The sequence below is a fragment of the Etheostoma cragini genome, chromosome 16, assembly GCF_013103735.1.
Source record: "Etheostoma cragini isolate CJK2018 chromosome 16, CSU_Ecrag_1.0, whole genome shotgun sequence".
In the NCBI taxonomy this organism is placed as follows: Eukaryota; Metazoa; Chordata; class Actinopteri; order Perciformes; family Percidae; genus Etheostoma; species Etheostoma cragini.
This window is the reverse complement of record NC_048422.1, coordinates 14,580,163-14,597,820: the sequence shown is the minus strand read 5'-3', so window position 1 is coordinate 14,597,820 and position 17,658 is coordinate 14,580,163. Positions and strand designations below refer to the sequence as shown.

The 17,658-nt window shown below is 39.6% G+C and overlaps 2 protein-coding genes across 2 annotated transcripts in view; both read left to right on the top strand.

The window, feature by feature from the left end:
- Positions 1-4,806, top strand: part of LOC117959709 — a 6,309-nt gene extending 1,503 nt beyond the window's left edge. Inside the window, exons 2-3 of the mRNA XM_034896988.1 lie at positions 2,417-2,557; positions 3,917-4,806. Of these exons, the coding sequence (XP_034752879.1) occupies positions 2,417-2,557; positions 3,917-4,104 (329 nt within the window). The 3' untranslated portion in view covers positions 4,105-4,806. The remainder of the gene's footprint in view (positions 1-2,416; positions 2,558-3,916) is intronic.
- A 945-nt stretch (positions 4,807-5,751) lies between these two features.
- On the top strand, positions 5,752-16,930 carry rab14l (RAB14, member RAS oncogene family, like). The gene is made up of 8 exons (XM_034896987.1): positions 5,752-6,020; positions 10,926-10,984; positions 11,861-11,914; positions 12,814-12,991; positions 13,966-14,032; positions 15,363-15,450; positions 15,928-15,958; positions 16,080-16,930. The coding sequence occupies exons 2-8, from the start codon at positions 10,933-10,935 to the stop codon at positions 16,255-16,257; spliced, it is 648 nt and encodes a 215-aa protein (XP_034752878.1). The 5' UTR covers positions 5,752-6,020; positions 10,926-10,932; the 3' UTR covers positions 16,258-16,930.
- The last annotated feature ends 728 nt before the right edge of the window (positions 16,931-17,658 follow it).

Here is a 17,658-nt window from a genome sequence, read left to right as displayed (position 1 = left end):
ATATATATATATATATGTAGTATAATGTAAAAGGTGATGGTGATAGTTTTCATGGTTTTAATGAACCGACATCACCAAATATACATAATGCTTCATTACAGATATAATCTTGCATTTATGATTATTTACATTGTGTTTATGGTGCCCTAAAAGTTAGTTTTGAGCATTTTTAAGCCCAACTAAGAAAGCAAACCACATGTGAGACAGGCAAGCGGTAGTAACCTTCCCTAAATTAAATCCAAATGTTCTTATTTTAATCCTTAAAATCCTTTTTGTTTTTCTGCTCATGCTGCTTACTTTTTCTTTCCAGCTGTCTTTTCTCCTTGGAATGTTTCTCATAAAAAATGAATAATATAACAAATGAAATTGGTTCAGTGTTGAAATGCTGATGAGCTTTCTTAGCAAATCTGCATGTTAAATGTGCTCATTACCAATAATTGATAAAGTTAGATTTAGGCAACAATATACATTTTTATCAATATTTGCGATTCACATTGGGAGAGGATCTGATTATACTAAATTGCATTCTGCCATAATAGCTGAATGTCATTCCAATATGTCCTCATTATGTTGAGAAAATGCACTTACCAGGCAGCTTTTCAATGTTTTTTGAGTGCTGTGTGTAACAGCATAACATGCCAGTGAATTGATAAATCAAGTGGTTTGCTAGATGTTAATGACTATTCCCCTGCTTTTGTTTATTTCACAACCATTACCCAGCTCTAACGACATACTCCAATATTTATAACGGCTTTGACATGGTGCATGCTGTATCATCAGCAGGGAATGACACATCCCCTAAAGGCTGGCATGTGCTCTCTGTCCCTGCGAGACTTTACATTGATTCCAACGGATTTCTAAAGAGATTTTGTAAGAGCATTTGCCTGGTATTAGTTTGCTCCTGCGAGCTCCATCAGAGCTTTTGGTGGGCTATTTAACAGAGCAGAGGCAGCGAGAGGCTCGCGTCAGCCCTCTGCCCCCGTACTGAGTCCACAGAGCTGCACAGATAAACAGGGAGGATTGGTTTCAGCCAAAGCTGATCTTCTATCTTGTGTGTGAGAATTTGTAGGTCAAGTACAGGTATGTAAGGGGTTTGAATTCACGGACAATCCCTTTAAGCTCTGGTGGATTTGTTCTGTTTAGGCTTAGCCTTACTTTCTTGAGAGAGATAGACAGTGAGTGAGCAGTGGCACTGGAGAAGAGACCTCAAGATGAAAGAGGTCTTTGGAAAATTATATTTCTGAAAAGATATGCTTTAAAATCCCATGTTATGGTGATCCAATGTGTGCCAGCTCTTCTTTCAGCAGCCTAGGGACCAAACCTATTTTGGCAGATGGTCAAGTAAACTGATGATTTTGAGAAGGAGAAGTAAACAGCATAATCTAGCTGCATGTTGATTTAGTCATTCTCAATTCCGTCTGTGCTGTAGCTTCCACCACACCCCTTTTAGGGTACTGAGTGGTAGAGACATGGCTTTGAAATCACAAGCTGGAGCTTGCAGACAGACAGCTTGGGACGGGGTGTATAGGATGAGTCACCCTTAAGCACAAGCTGGAGAAGAGAAGAGAAAAGAAAAGACGAGAAGAGAAGAGAAGAGAAGAGAAGAGAAGAGAAGAGAAGAGAAGAGAAGAGAAGAGAAGAGAAGAGAAGAGAAGCATCTACATGAAAACAACTATCAAACTCCAAGCAATGTTCGTTGTTTGAACCGTGACATGTTACAAGGGGATCTTGAGATGTACTTCTCTTTAATCACTATGCAAGATACTGCTTTCAGTCAAACTGAAGGTTTGCATGACAGTGAGCTCATTTGCAATGCTTATGTGTTGCACAGCTCAAGGAAGAAGAAGAAATCATGACTATTACCAACATTGGTGGGTCTGATTAGGTTGGATGTCTTCCAGCTAGTAACATCCGGTTATACTTGTTTTTGTTTTTCTTAAACTTGATTTATCATCAGGAATATGTTAAGGGGAATAGTTTGGAAATGCATTGCAACACATATAATTTCTAGTTTAGAAAAGGTTTTTAACAAAGACAAGCTGATGGACATATACAGAAAGAATGCTAGTAACTGCCATTCAACCTAATATGACCCATTGTTGTTGTAGTCTTTATGTTTTATCTACACTCCATATTTCCAAATGTCGTCTCTCCCATTGTGGGGATGTAGGGAATACATTTGTGCCAGAAAAATCAAAGGCTAATCTATTCAATTTTCAAATCTTTCTTTTTGTTGTGTGAAAATGAAACCTTTAAATCTTTATATTGATAATCATAAGGGTGGTGTGAGGAGGTCCCAGCTTGTCACCATAGGTTCTAATGGTGGATACCGTGCCTGTAGTGCATACAGTAGGCCTATGTGTTATTCCATCCATAGCCCAAAAGTAGCAGCAACTGTTCTGTGTGTCCCCTGCAGTCCAAGGGCTGCAGTGCTATGGCTGCAACATCATCCAGGGCCAGAGGTATGTGGACGTGGGCTGTTCCAACCCAGAGGTCATCACCTGCACCCACTCACACAAAGGCTTCAAACACCGTTTCTGCATCAAGACAGAGAGCAGTGAGTCAACCTCCATGACTAATATTTAATGACTTATAAACCAAAATCATCCTCTAACCCAGTGAGCTAATGTGCCTGTGTATGATAGTTATTTCAGGAATATTTACGTTGGAGGGGAAGATTATTAAATCATGATGTATTCACTCGGGCGTGCCACTGGACATTGGCATAATCATTTTTAATCATACTTTATTGTAAATGTTCTTTGTCCGCTGATGTGAATATTCCATTGCTCCCTGCACTGAGGGTTGTTACATCACCCTACTTTGGAGTGCCTTGATGAGTGAATTATAAGTCACTCCTTGTTTGATGTCAAATGGAGGATGTGGACACCCACGACAGGAGAGTGATGGTCAGATGAGTAGTTCTGCTGATATCCATAGAAGCGTGGACAATCCAGCTGTTCCTTTGCTTGAAGGATCTACTCATGTTGAAAGGGCTGATGAGGCACCTTGATCATTCGCTTGGAGAAACAGCAAGCTCAGAAAAGGACTGACAACAGCCCATCAGAAACAGCATGACAAGCACTTGTCGGTCAAAATTTCGAAGTAGTGTCTTGGCAGTAATCTGAGGCCAGTCAGCTTGTTAATGTTTATGTGACCCCGTCCAACCCAAATCTAACAGATGCCGGTAAAGTTCCATAAGACTGTTAGACTTCTAGTCCCCTTTGTCCTCAGATGCAAGAAATCTGTCCTTATTCCATAACCAGTCCAGTGCCCTTTTCTCCTGAACAATGTCATCTCACTTCTCAGCCTCCTACCTCCTGTCTCCTACCTATAAATGAAGTGAAGATTCTTGACAGGCCCCCAAACGAATCTAGATTGAACCCATTCATAAGAATGCTTTACCAGGAAATTGGCAATAATCATCATGCCAATGCCGAGTTTTGCGCTCTAGGATTCAAATTATGCATTTTACATTGGTTATAAGATGTAAGGAGTTAAAATACCTCACAAAGTGAGTTACAGTAATTATTGGAGGACACTTCAGTCCCATGTTTTCCTCCAAGACTCTATGGCAACCAGAAATAAGAGCATCTACAGCTCTCACATAAGTGTGAATTTGGGTTTGACATGCCGAACTGGGATGGCAAAATATCCTTGTTTGTGTGTATATATGTTTCCCCATTTAAATAAACATGTTTGTGGCAATGCTTTTTCAAGTTACTGCATTTAAGAGCACATAGAGAGCACAGAGACACATCCTGTGGAGTGAGCCTTTACGATCTCTAAACGTCTTCCTCATCATTACACACTTGCAGTATTTGGTGCTTACTTGTGCTTTTTTTTTTTCTTGCTGAGCCAAACACCAGCTCCTCACTCTTCTGTGACTGACTGTTTCCCACTTCTGTCCTTTCAGCGGCCCTGGGTATCGTCCTGACCAGTGGTTGTGCCACATCCAGACACTGCCAGCAACACGAGCTGCCAGGGGTGCGCATCCACTGCTGTGACTCAGACCTATGTAACAGCGCCCCCTCCTGGCATTCAACCAAACTCCACTACATCTGTGCACTGTTCAGCCTCTTGCTGCTGAGGATGTGGTTGTGATATTGAGTCAATCTGGAGAGGAACATAACACCAGGGGACTATGGGAGAAACAACAACTCTCATCTCTTCTCTTAGCTGCTCAAGATTAGAGCAGAATGAGAGTTCTACTCAGTGTGGTGTTACTGGTGAGCACCTTGAAATAGCTTTTTATCACAATGTTAGCTTGGACTTACAGTCATAGCGATGGCAAAATAACCCTGTGAATATGTTTGACCAAAGCAGCTTGCTGTCATCTGTGAATTTATTGTGCACATCCACTCACTCAAGTGTAGCTTTAAGTACAGTATACATTATAGGATATTATGGAAAATGTGTCGTTCTAAAAAAAAAAAAAATCTTTGCTAGAGCCATAACGTCTGGTTATTAAAAACTTTCAGTAAAGACACCTTGTATCAACGATACACACTGACTTCTGTTTTATAAAGGCTTACACCCACATGTATTGCAGGCTAAGACATAAATCCCATATTCTCTGTTAAGTTCATCATCTTTCTCATGATTGAATCTTTGTGTGCAGTATGTTCTTTTAAAGTCACAGACTACTTACTTTGCAAAATTAAATATATTTTTTTAGTTTGCTGTCCAGTTCTCCAGGCTAAGCTTGGGAAAGCACACTGCATGTAGTTCTATAATTGTCAGAAATATTGTACAAGGGAAGCATGTAATGTTGTGAATTACTATATTAAAATGTATCATATTTTTAAAAAAATATACTTTGACATTTTTTATCATGCCAGGAATGTCACATGCTACATGCTGTAGGCCAGCTCAATGAAAAAGTGATTTTATGTGCATATGAAAATTTGTAAAGCTGAAATGAAAAAAAAATCTAAAATAGATTTATTTCTACACTCAATAAAGTAAATCTGATATAGAACAACTATAATAGTTTACATTAACATTCTTATTTCATTTAGAAATTTCATAGAAGGCTTTAGCTTAGTGTAATCTCCTTAAATTATATGTTTTATGTAGGCCTCTTATAAACTTGTCAAATACAAATTAGCCCATACCACGTACATTCAAAGTGGCAATGCTGCTGGATAGAAACTCTAACATCACATTTCAGAATAATAGATGCTGTTAGCTCCAAATGTTTAGAAAACTGCTGATTGTTCATATGTAACAAATATGTAATAATCTCTAAAAGAAAATTGTTTTGTTCCAATGTAACACAAATACAGATTTGAACCTAGCTTCAACTTCAAAAGTTAGTTTGCATTAGCTCCAACACAAGCCATATTTCACTGAAACACTTTGCCATGCTTTCTATCTCAGGAATCTACAATTTATTTCAGCTAAATATGCTATTATTTTAACACGGTCCTGTTAACCCATTTAAATTGTTCTATGTTAATGTTTTGTATTGGGTTTAGTTAGCCTACGCTCATGGAAACCACTAAAGGTGATCCAAATAAACAATAAAAAATATTTTCAGGCATACACTATCTTATTTAGATGCATCTATGAGGCTAAATCCATAGGCTAATCCTCCCATCTGAATCAGTCTGATACAGGCTAGGTATTCTTCAAAAGCTGTAGGCTACCTTTGCTCAGAATCTGAACCCAGGTCAAGGTAGGCTATGTAATCAGGTGTAATCAAATTGAATCTGAATCTGAAACAGTACAGGCCAGTATTAGTATACCAGTAGGCCTACAGCATGCATGAATACACCTGTGCAGGTGAGGTTGCATTCCGCAAAACAGTGCACACTATTGGTGCACACACCGCAACCGCAAATCTGCCCATATGATGCTCTTTGTCCCAGAAGCCCATTGTATACAGCGGAGGAAACCCTGTGGCGTTATTATGTGCCGTGAGCAGCCATCTTGGATAGACTGATCATACTTGAGCCAGGATAACCTGCATTCCTCATCTATACAGCTCAAGAACACAAAGCTCAAAAGACTTTCTGGTAAGGACAGAGAAGAGGCAATACATGAACACACTCATACATACGTATACGTACATACACAATGTCTGACAAACGTAGATACACTGGTATTTAAATTATTAAACAGATGCACAGTTTAGCTAGCCTGTTTTCCAGGAGTCAACTAGCTAGCTAATTGGCAAGCTAACAGAGGAATAATACTAGGTTGTTTTTATCGTTAGCTCCCAAGAATGGGATATACTAGCGACATATTAAACTGCTAGAAAATATAATAAGGGGAGAATTTACTTACTCTGCGATGGCTTAACATTGGTTGACAAGCTAACTAAGCAACGTATTTACTATAATCCAACCCTAGCAGCTAAGTGGCAAACTAGCATGCTAAAGCTACAGCTAGCAAGCTGTCGTTAGTTTGATGTATGGTGGCTTTTGTGAAATGATATAGAAGACAAATTAAATTTCTAACATAGTTACACAAATTAGATTACATGGACTTGATTTTCTGTCTACCGATAGAGGCATCCGGATTACGTATTGTGATTTAGCTATGCTATTTGTTGTCGATATATAACGTTATCCATTAACGTCAGCAAACAGGTAGCTAACCGGCTCGCTAATACAAACTGAGAATGTCCAAACAGCTCATTTAGAGACGTGATTGTTATCAGAGACTATCACGTAGTTGGCAACTAACCATGTAAATGTCCTGTTTTATTTCCTCTTTAGCTTAGTAATATTGGTAGCTTTTCGTGTGCTAACTAGCAGGAGAGAATTACCCAAACCGATGCTGTCACTTTGCTGGTTCGTCCCTTTTTATTTCTGGTTTTTAGTGTAGACTTTATATCGTAATCAGCTGTTGTGCACCGTTACCCATAAGCTCGTCCTCTATTAAGAATCAGTGATAATGGCCAAATAAGTGTTAACACAAACAGGGAATTTGACTCTGGCATTATGTTGCTCTCAAAGTACATACATGCAAAGAAATAACGCTAAAACAAGGACAAGGTAAACACACATTTGACTACTAGGTACTGTTTTGTATAAAATGTACTGCATAGTACTCATGCATAGACATACACACGTAAACAAACTGGCTTTTCTTTTTAAAACAACAGTTTTTAAACTTTATAATTTAAAAACTGGAGTTAGCGATAAAGTAGAAACATCTATGTTTTAGTGTTGCAAATTTGGATCGAACTGCCTTTGTCTAACAAAGTGCTGCATCATTACTGTTTCTTGTGCCAATGCACTGTGTGTATTAGCAGGTTGTATTTGTGTGTAAAACTTCACTAATTTATTTGAATGAATTGTGAAAGTGTGCTGCTCTGTCTCGCCTCGCTATAGGTAGTGGTGATCACATATTTTTAGGGCTTGAAAGGAGTCACATGATTTGAATAGTGGGCACAACATGGATGCACTGTGACTATATATGTGTCAAATTTGACTGATAGCCCAGATTTGAGTCATGCATCCTCCCCTCTATGGGAAGTAGCTGAGAGGAGGACGGGCAGGGACACCGTTTCTCTGGAGAAAGATTTGTGTGTTGGGGAGTAACAGAAGTGCTGAGGCTGCAGTCTGGTCACATGGTCTTGACTCGCCTTCTTCTTGATGAACACTCATGGGGTTTATTTCTATGTAATGAGTACAAAAAGCTGAAAGAGGGAGGCTCAGTATCACAACTAAATCATTGTTTTTAAATCTGTTTGGGAATATTTTTGTCAATGACAGCTCTAACAACATCACACGTGAGAGTCATGTGACAGTAGGCAGCCTAGAAAAAAGCCCATAAACATTACACTGTAGGATTTAAAGCATAGCAATCTTGTATTGTATGATTTGTTCATGGCCTCCAGTTCCCACTTGAAACCTTTTCCCTGCAGCTTCATTCACTTCCATCAGACAATAAGTCATGTTGTTAATAAGAAGTGCCCAATTTACCCCAAATCAAAGTTAGCCATGCTTTAAAGTAGTAATATGTTATATGCCTAGATTGTGTATTTTTTTAAGTTTATAAGTTAGCTAGTTGGTGTTAAGCTAAGTTATAACTAAACGTCAGGTCAAGTTGCGGAGTTTATGAAGGACTGACTGTGAGCCAAGTCTTTTCTGGGGCCACCAACAAAAACACAGTCACAGCCTGCTCTTATTCCTGGAAGTAGTTTACATAGTTTTGAATGATAACCGTTAGAATCTGCTGTTATAGAGAAGTCATATTTTTCAGGAAATTAGAAATGCTGAAAAATAGTTTGAGTTATCAAATTGTATTTTCTAGCAATTTTCTATATAATTTATCTCTGAACATAAGAATACTTTATCATTGATGTTGTAATGTTTGATACGATTTTTTCTTTTTCTTTTCAGGCATAAGATTTCTAGTGCTCTTCTCAAAGTCTTGTAACTGGAGTCAGTATGAGTGACAGTATGTGCCATCATACTCATCAGACTTGAGCCAACACCATTTTTATTAAAGCAAAGGTTTCAATGACAGTTAGACCTGAATTAACCCTAACTAAGTAGCCCTGTAGGCCTACTTCATCTCGTGTCTCTGATCCTCCTATATTACTCCATTTCCCTACTTAAAGTTTACACCTTCTGTCTTTTTTTCAGTCTTGTTAAGTATATATACACACAAATACATATATGGTTGCTGAAAGATTATACTCCTGATTGTTAAGCCTGACTTATTTACTTCTCTAGAGCAGTTACGCCGTATTGCAGCACCTTGATACAGAGGTACGAAGCACAAATACATCACAGGCTGATGTCAGGAGATGGCATTGTAAAGCAGTCTGGTTGACACCAGACCCTTCTCAGCTGTAACTGAGAGTGGGTCTGGGGACGGTTCATTCACAGCTCATTTCAAAAGGACGCCACCAAAAATGCCTCTGGGCGCAATTGGATAGTCCTTCAACCAATTGGACCAATCATGTTGAATGTAAAAAATATCTGCTTGCCGTTGCTGCGCTATTGTCATTTTGTAAAGCCCGCCTCAACGGTTGTGATTGGTGCCTCGATTTGGAAAAAAATTGGAAATGGGCTTTTGGCCAGACTGGCAGAATCTCAAGTTTGTCCAAAGTTCATCAGGGCTTTTCCAGACTAATTGCAAAGATTTTTTATTTATTTATGAACAAATCTGCATGTTCAAAAAAAGCATTCACCTTGGCTGTTCAACCAGTGTATTTGTGTGAGTGCTTTTTTGATATAGGCCTGGTAGTAAACATATTGTGGAATAAATCTGAAGGCTTTGTCCGTGTGTTGTAAATGGTGTTTGAACAATGAAGCATTACTGGGTATCAAAAAGATGTCAGGGCTATTTTAGCCTAACTTTGAACATATGATGCTGGAGGTGTACATGTAGTGCTACACTGTTTCCTTGTAGAAAGATTGTGCACAGTCATCTAATTTAGCCAGTGTCACTGTGTGTAGAGACATGGGATGCTTGTTGCTGTGGGAAAGTGACTTACTGACCGCTACATGCTATAAATGGCCCATCAACTTATTTGTCTACATGCCTGCATTAGGCTATTGTAACTATGAATATGGCTAATGGTTGTTAGTGAGCCGTGGAAGTGTGCATAGAGCAGACAAATGCATCACATCACATTTAATTTTATTATTCATACCTAATTTCTTTGGTCAGTAGGTTGTTAAAGACAAGACAATAAACATGACTGCCATGTAGGCCTAATTAAGATGTAGTATGATATACAATTTGTGCAATATTGTAACACTCTTCTTATACCTGTGGCTGCTGAGTTTATTTATTTATTGAGTCAGGCAGAGGTCTATTTTTGTTGGGAATACTCTAATTACCTAGGCCCTGTGAAATATCCCTGTGAAGGCAGCACACTTGATTTTAAGTTTCTCACAAGCCAAGGGAACATTGGAGCAGCATGTAAGGTTGCCTGAGCTTTGAGCTCTGAAATATTTGTAATGTGAAGCATGCCAACTTCAGCTTTCATGAAAGCTCAAACAATGTGGGACAGCATCACCTGAATGAGTTTGTACTAGTTTGAGGTGTTAATACTTCCCTATGTTAACACATAAAAATGGGTAAACGACATACTGAAATGTTATTAAAATGTACATCCTAGAATATAGTATTTAGAGTAGTATATCAGTTAGCTAACAGGTGGTACTCTTGAAGTTAAAAAAGGAACTGTGACTCCACAAAGAAATGAGATTTGTTAAACTTTGTGGTAGTAATATAAGTAATGGGCTGTAAGGGGCGATATATCATTAAGTATTATTAAGCAGTTTGTCACTGGTCATCAGCAGGCTGTTGCAGTTTCTGCCTTTATTTATGCAAGACGAAATATGTATAAAGGGTGTGGGAAGTGCAGTCATTGCACCCCTTAGTTGACCAACCAAAGGAAAAAGTATTAGTGTTTAGTTTCATTTTTGGTTACTTGTACAGTCCTTGCTGTTGCATCATTGGAATTTAATAAGAAGTAAATTACCTCCATGATCAGATATTTGTTTATTGGTTTTAATCAGTAGGCATCATAAATCATTCTTGCTGAAATTGATGAGCACCGTATTTATAATCGGGTAATTTAAAATTGCATTATATAACTAGGTAAGTACTCACACAATGTATACGTTTCAAACTTTTAATTCACATTCCTACAAAACTATACTGTTTTTATTGTTGTACTTCAGCATGCAAAATCATCTAGCCCTGCCAGTTGATGTTATAACAGTCATATTGCTCTAATAGGATTATGGCTGTGCTGAATAACACTGGCCCTGACATGACCAATTTAAAATCAGATGTGTAATAGTAAGATTAAATAATTAACTTGTACTTTTAAAAACAAAAACATTGCAATCTACATTGAATTATTGCTGTTGCTTGAATTATTTGAAAATCTTTTAATTAGGAAAACGGCAAATTGCCTAAACTTTCCCTTCTTTTCTCTCTTTCAGAGCCACAATGACCACCGCACCGTACAACTACTCCTACATTTTCAAGTACATCATTATTGGTAAGTGAGCAGTGCTTTTCAGCGAGCCATGTTGATTGTTTGGTTTGTGGGAGCAGTTCACAGGGCATTGATATATATCCCACTTCCAACAAAAGGACCATAGAATGATCACTTGCATCTATATTTTGTATACTATTTTGTCTTATGTCTCACTGTGCACATTTATAACCAATCACTAATACATGAATTCCTTGCATAATGCATAACCCTGTGCTGCTGATAAATGTCCTTTTGCACATGTCTAAATCCCTTTTCCCCATTAGAATTATGTTCCACTTTAATGAGGGCTTAAAGTGAACATATTGCTGTTTTTATATGGACATATTGTACATTTACAGACAGACATATGCATAAACAACCTCCTCTCCAATTTTCCAAGCTTCTTTTGATTGTTCTAGCAGAGGAAATGCCTCAACCTTGGTGCTGCCTTGTATGTGTATCAAAGTTACTGATGGCTGTTTTTAGCCTTTTTTGTGCGAGTGTTCCCCAAGACTATCAACAGTTAGTTATTACCAGAATATTGGCACACTTTTGATATCAAGTTATACAGTCAAAATTTTGATTTGGGATTTTGTTTGCTTGCAGCATTTTCTTTCTTATTTGAAATAAGAAAAAAATTAAATGAAGCTACAAAGCCACGGCCGAGCGACGTACGTCGCAACGTGTAGTTACATTTTTTGAGAGTTATGTGTCGGGCTACACCATAGGGTGCGGCGTAGGTTTGTGTCTCCACGTACCTACATACGTAGCAACGGCTTAGAATTATAAATCAAGATTTAGAGGGGCAACACTGCAGGCTTGAATAGAGAATTAGTGTTATTCTGTTATTTTCCTTGGTTGACCTTTCTCCCTCTCTTTTTCTCTCTCTCTCCACAGGGGACATGGGGGTAGGGAAGTCATGTTTGCTTCACCAGTTCACAGAAAAGAAATGTAAGTGCTGCCCTGATTTTGACTCCTTTTTCACGTGTGCTGGTGCCTCAGCGTATGTAAGGTTGCCAGTGAGTGCCTACATGGCTTTAGATTTCTTTTATACAGGAGCGGAAGTCAGTGGCATAGAAGTCGAGTGTGAGCTCAACAGTGAGAGGCTCTTCGTGTGTGTGTGTGTGTGTGTGTGTGTGTGTGTGTGTGTGTGTGTGTGTGTGTGTGTGTGTGTGTGTGTGTGTGTGTGTGTGTGTGTGTGTGTGTGTGTGTGTGTGTGTGTGTGTGTGTGTGTGTGTGTGTGTGTGTGTGTGTGTGTGTGTGTGTGAGAGAGAGTCAGCTGCAGCCTTCCATTCCCATTCAGCCCCGTTTTAAGTGCTACTATTATAGAGCCAGATGCGGTGTTCCTCAGGATGTGATGGTGTGCCACCATCACATCCTGCATACGCATGCACACACTAGAAGGATTTAGAAAAGGTTTTCAGTGTCCTTTTAAAAAGAAATTTGCTGCTTTCTTGGTGTGATACTTTCAATTTACAACTGTGAGTATGATGACTAAAGACTTTCATGAATTATTGATGCACCTGCTGCGGTTTGACATTGGAGGTCTGTGTTCATTGTAAGCAAAAATTAGTTGTCACTAACTCTACGCTTTTCCCAGTTTAAAACTTAAATAAGATAAAACATTGCTAATTCTCTAGAAAAATGGTAAAGACACTAAAATCATTTAAATGGAAACAAAGCAAAGGATCACAGAAATACATACAACAAGACAAGAAATGCATGACCATTGCAACGGTCATTGTATGCATTGCATGCATACCATTGAAGGTATAAAATGGCATCATTAAAACAAGTTGACCCAAAGAATCAAATTGAATTCACAGTAACCTCCCTTCTCCTCTCCCTAGTCATGGCGGATTGCCCTCATACGATTGGTGTGGAGTTTGGTACAAGGATAATTGAGGTAAGCGGCCAGAAGATCAAGCTGCAGATTTGGGACACGGCGGGACAAGAGCGTTTCAGGGCCGTCACCCGCTCCTACTACCGCGGTGCTGCAGGGGCGCTCATGGTCTACGACATCACCAGGTACAGGGTGCTTGTTGTGTGTTTATGTATGTGGGAGATACAGTTACCACATGGTCTCAACTTTACACCAACGTTTTAGAGAAAGGTTAATGGAAGCAAATTAATCTCATAAGTGCACATTTCTCCCCTCCAGACCTCCTCCCCAAACAAACACAAACAAGTTGTTTAACTGCTTATGTCAGACCCTCTAGGCCCAAACTGTTAGATGGTATCGGGGTTTTGCCAAATAAACACAGTTAACATGCGGAATGTCTGTCCACACCCCACCCAACTCCAGCAAGGGCCCCGGAAACAATTTTTAACTGTAAAGTCTAATATGAGTTGTTTACATCACTGTTAATGTGGCCAGGATTAGCGCTTGCTGGGCTAATTGACAAAAATGGGATACAAAGATGAGTGTTTGTTGTGTCATGCAATTAAAGGCTGTGGCTTAAATAACATGTTATAATTCCCCTGTAGTTCATGAATGTTGCACATGGTCCAGTCTGGTTTAGGGCGTACTCCAGATATTTCTGTCTGCCATAGCTTGCTAAAAAAAGAAAAGAAAAACCTTTACCTGTCTTCAGGGACTTATGCCAGGTTGGTAGAACTCCCTTGTACGTTGGGGAGAGTCACTCTGTAACTCACTGACGTTGTTGTCATTAGCATCAAACCTGTAATGTTGAGGAAATGGTCAATTATTGGAAACCAGACATTTTTAGATTAGGCTGTAACAGATGACAGAAATTACCGGGCAATGGAGAAACATACTGTTACAGCATGTCCGTTACAGACGGAAGCTGCTGGGTTGAACAGACGATTTCACCTGAGAGAAACTAATCAATATCAATTTTGAATATATTTAGAAGTCCTAAATTCTTCTCTGATGTTTCTCCTGCTCTCGTTGTTGCACCATCCTGAGGTAGCAGCTGCAGGTTCTTTGGTCTTTGCCCATCGTCATAGTAACCCCTCTCCCTTTTGTTGATGTCCCGCAGGAGAAGCACGTACAACCACCTCAGCAGCTGGCTGACTGACGCCAGAAACCTCACCAACCCGAATACTGTAAGTACACACATAAACATCTTTTCATTGTGCATATCGGAATTATTCTTCTGCATCTCCTAAACTGCACCCACTGCTTTCTATGAATTTTTCTTTTACTGTGTAGTAACTGTATTGTATTTCCTCCTGAGTCATCCCTCTTGTGTCTTTTAAACATACCTCTGTTGTCACTTCCGCTGAGACATTGCCTTTCTTCCCACTTTGTCATTTTCCCTCTCCCCTGTGCCTGTTCATTTCTTAAATTGAATTTCTTGGTATATATGATTAGCGCTAAAACACACAGTGTGTTCCTTCAGAGATTCCACTTCAGGTTTTAAACATCTAGTGGAACATGTTTTCCTGGTGTGTACACACAACAAAGTGGTTTGTTTACATCAAGCTATTTCCATACACGTGAAACTAGTTTTATTTAGCTAGTTTCTATGGATGAATATGAACACAAGGTTATTATAAAAGTTATTTGAATGATAGGTTTGTGTTGTGTTCTTTCTATTACTTCTTTACAATAACAAAGTTATAGACAAGAAAATCAGCAAAAGCCTATTAAACTACTGAAAGCTGTTCCACTGAAGTATCTTGTATCGGCCATGCAGTGGCAGTGTTGTAGTCTAGTCGGGACTGTGTTCCTGTTTCAAAGGAGTTTGTGTGGCTGCTGTTGTCTAAAATAGGAAACATAATAAACACATTATATGATCATTTGACTGATCTTTTTTGTCATCTAACTGGAAACAAGAGTTGTGCAAGATGTCTTGTAATTTTTCAAGATCTGCTAAATCACAGCTCTCACTTTTTACACTAACAGCCAAGAATTCAAAAAGTAAGATTTCATTTGATAAAAATGTTTACGTTAATATCAGTACTACTTAGGTTTGTGCCCATGGCCATCTTTTATGTTGTGGAAATAGAGCACTCTTACATCCCATGTAAGTTTGGAACTCACTGCCACAGCACAGTGAGGATCATTGTGAGAAGTTCTGAAAAAAACATGAATGGTTTATGCTCAACATGCAGCAGTAGGAGTCTTAGGAGAGTCTGTCACTTCTACATCAAAGAAGGTCATTACAATACATCAGTTCATTACATGTCTAATTACATCGCAGTTGCTAGGGGCGCCGTCTCTTGTACTCATGTGGGGGTGTCAGTTCGTCAGTGTATGTCTCCATCAATCGCTTAACTGACAAATCAACAGCATAACGCTCTAGGGACAGTCGTCCTATTCTGCCGTTGGCTTTTTTAGCTCTTGATGCCTTGGAAAGCAAACATGTCCCCGAGGGACCATAATGTCTAGAGGATTGTCTCAATCCTCCCGTTCTTGTCTCTGTGTTCGCAGGTGATCATTCTCATCGGAAACAAAGCCGACTTAGAGGCCCAGAGGGACGTCACATATGAAGAAGCCAAACAGTTTGCTGAGGAGAATGGTGAGACACCCACACAAAACGTTACAGTGAGACAGAAAAGAGGGTTCTAGACGGCAGAAATGGTTTCTTTTTACATTTCTTCTTAACTCTTTAAGGTATTAACTAATCCGACTCAAACTCATTCTGCAAAGGCCTCTTCCAAAACTGTCAACTCAATGTCAACAAAACAATAATCCCAGAATGCCAACAAAATGAACTAATATTTAGAATTAAAACTAGATTTAGTTTCTGTGCTTTTTCAGAATATTTTTTGTTTAAATTGTTATTATAAGCCTGTATAGGTAATTTCAAGAGACAAAAGTGAAGATTAATATCCTTTTCTATTTATGTTGCTTGGACAGAAACAAGGAGAAGGTTATTTGAGGAGCAGAGATATTAATTGAAAGAGGGGGCGAACGAAAAATTAGTATTTGAGGTATGTGAGCTTGTAACAATGTTTTTTTTTTTTTTTAATCGCGTCTGTTTTCTGTTCTACAGGTCTGTTGTTTCTGGAAGCCAGTGCAAAGACGTAAGTCTGCATAACTTCAGCCATTTCAGTGACTGCAGAACATGAAATATCCTGTTTGCTTACATTCTCAAACTCCCAATTGCCCCTTTTCTCACATTTGTGTTTATGCTCTTTTGTTCAGAGGTGAAAATGTTGAGGACGCCTTCCTGGAAGCTGCTAAGAAGATCTATCAGAACATCCAAGATGGCAGCCTGGACCTGAACGCCGCTGAGTCGGGCGTCCAGCACAAGCCCTCGGCCCCTCAGGGCGGCCGGCTAACCAGCGAACCACAGCCCCAGAGGGAAGGCTGCGGATGCTAATGACCAAGCAAACCCCCTCTATCATCCCTTCCTCTGTCCTGCCCTCCCTCCTTTAATCATCTCCCCTCCATCCATTCCTCCACCTCTGCACCTCCATCCACTCTCCTCCCTCACTGCACTAGGAGCTGCATGAGAGCAGGGCTGCGGAGTGAAGAAATAGGGCGGATACCAATTTGGGCTAGACTGAGGTGGGCTGTGTGGACTACATCTCCCCTCTTCCTCTTCTCTGTCTGTCTGACTGACTCCTCCTCTAAACTCTGTCAGTGTGTTGTTGTCCCATAACTCTTTTGCTCCCCTCTGCTCCTCTTGCACATTCAGTCTAGTTCTCCCCGTCATAGTATCGTAGACGCCACCACACATTACGCAGGTTACTGACACTTTAGATAGATGTAACGATCATACGATAATGATACACAAGACTGTTTTTTATGTTTGGGTTTTATAGCTATATATGACATGTAAACGCTGCATTAAGTTTCGTCCACAACTACCACCGATCAGTTCAACATGAAACTGAGCTATAATACCGATCATACGCTCAAACTCCTGACATCTCTCCTGCATGGTTTACCAATCCAGCATTTTATCGAGACATGCGGGTGTGATATCTCACGTTAATCTGTGTGGGATTAGACCGTGAAGGCAACAAAGCAGTGTATCGTGCAGCCACACAGGTAGAGAGGTGTGTGCGCGCGCGTGTGTGTGTCCTTGTGAGCTTTTTCGGCAGGATTCAAACCTGCTTGTGGCTTTTATTTTGTTTCTGCTGCTCTGCACAGAGAGTTGCGGCAACGCTCATGTTCTCAGGAGAGAGATGGAAGATGTTTTAAACAAAAAACTAATTGCCCACTAATTCCCTGAAGTTAATTCCTCAGTCTCTCCTCTGAGATATCGCCCTAAGGAATATTTTCCAGCTTGTGTGTTTGTGAGTGTCTGTGTGTTTTAAGAAGTTTGATGGGAGTTTCATTTAACTAAAAACATGGATTTTCCGTTTTTGATGGATTAATTCACATCGGTTTCTTTGCACCAGCTCCCCCTCTCGACCCCAAAACTCTCCCCCAGGTCATATCAACAGATTCGGTCTTTACCAGCATTTTCTTTCTGTGTCTGTTGCCTTATTAAAATTAATGTTGTTACTTTTTAAACGTTGCTCTTCACACTGCTGTTGGACTCAGGTCGAGTCAATAGTCTTAGATTGATGATTGCATTTTACTGGAGAATAACAAAATGCAAGTGGCTCACGTTTAAAATATCTCCAAAGTATCAGCAGCATGGTCTTAAAACCGTCAACCCTTCCTTATCTCAAGTGCTGCACTGAAAAGCTCATCTGTTAATTTGGCCGGCTGTTCCTCTGCCTTGTATAATACAACACCAAGAGCATGCACCCCTGCCCCCCCGAAACAG

Bases quoted from the DNA above. Each gene is read 5' to 3' on its own strand.
- rab14l (XM_034896987.1), top strand. From the start codon at position 10,933: ATGACCACCGCACCGTACAACTACTCCTACATTTTCAAGTACATCATT. The intron at 14,033-15,362 runs GTAAGTACACAC...CTGTGTTCGCAG, and splicing joins ACCTCACCAACCCGAATACT to GTGATCATTCTCATCGGAAA. The intron at 15,959-16,079 runs GTAAGTCTGCAT...TCTTTTGTTCAG, and splicing joins CTGGAAGCCAGTGCAAAGAC to AGGTGAAAATGTTGAGGACG.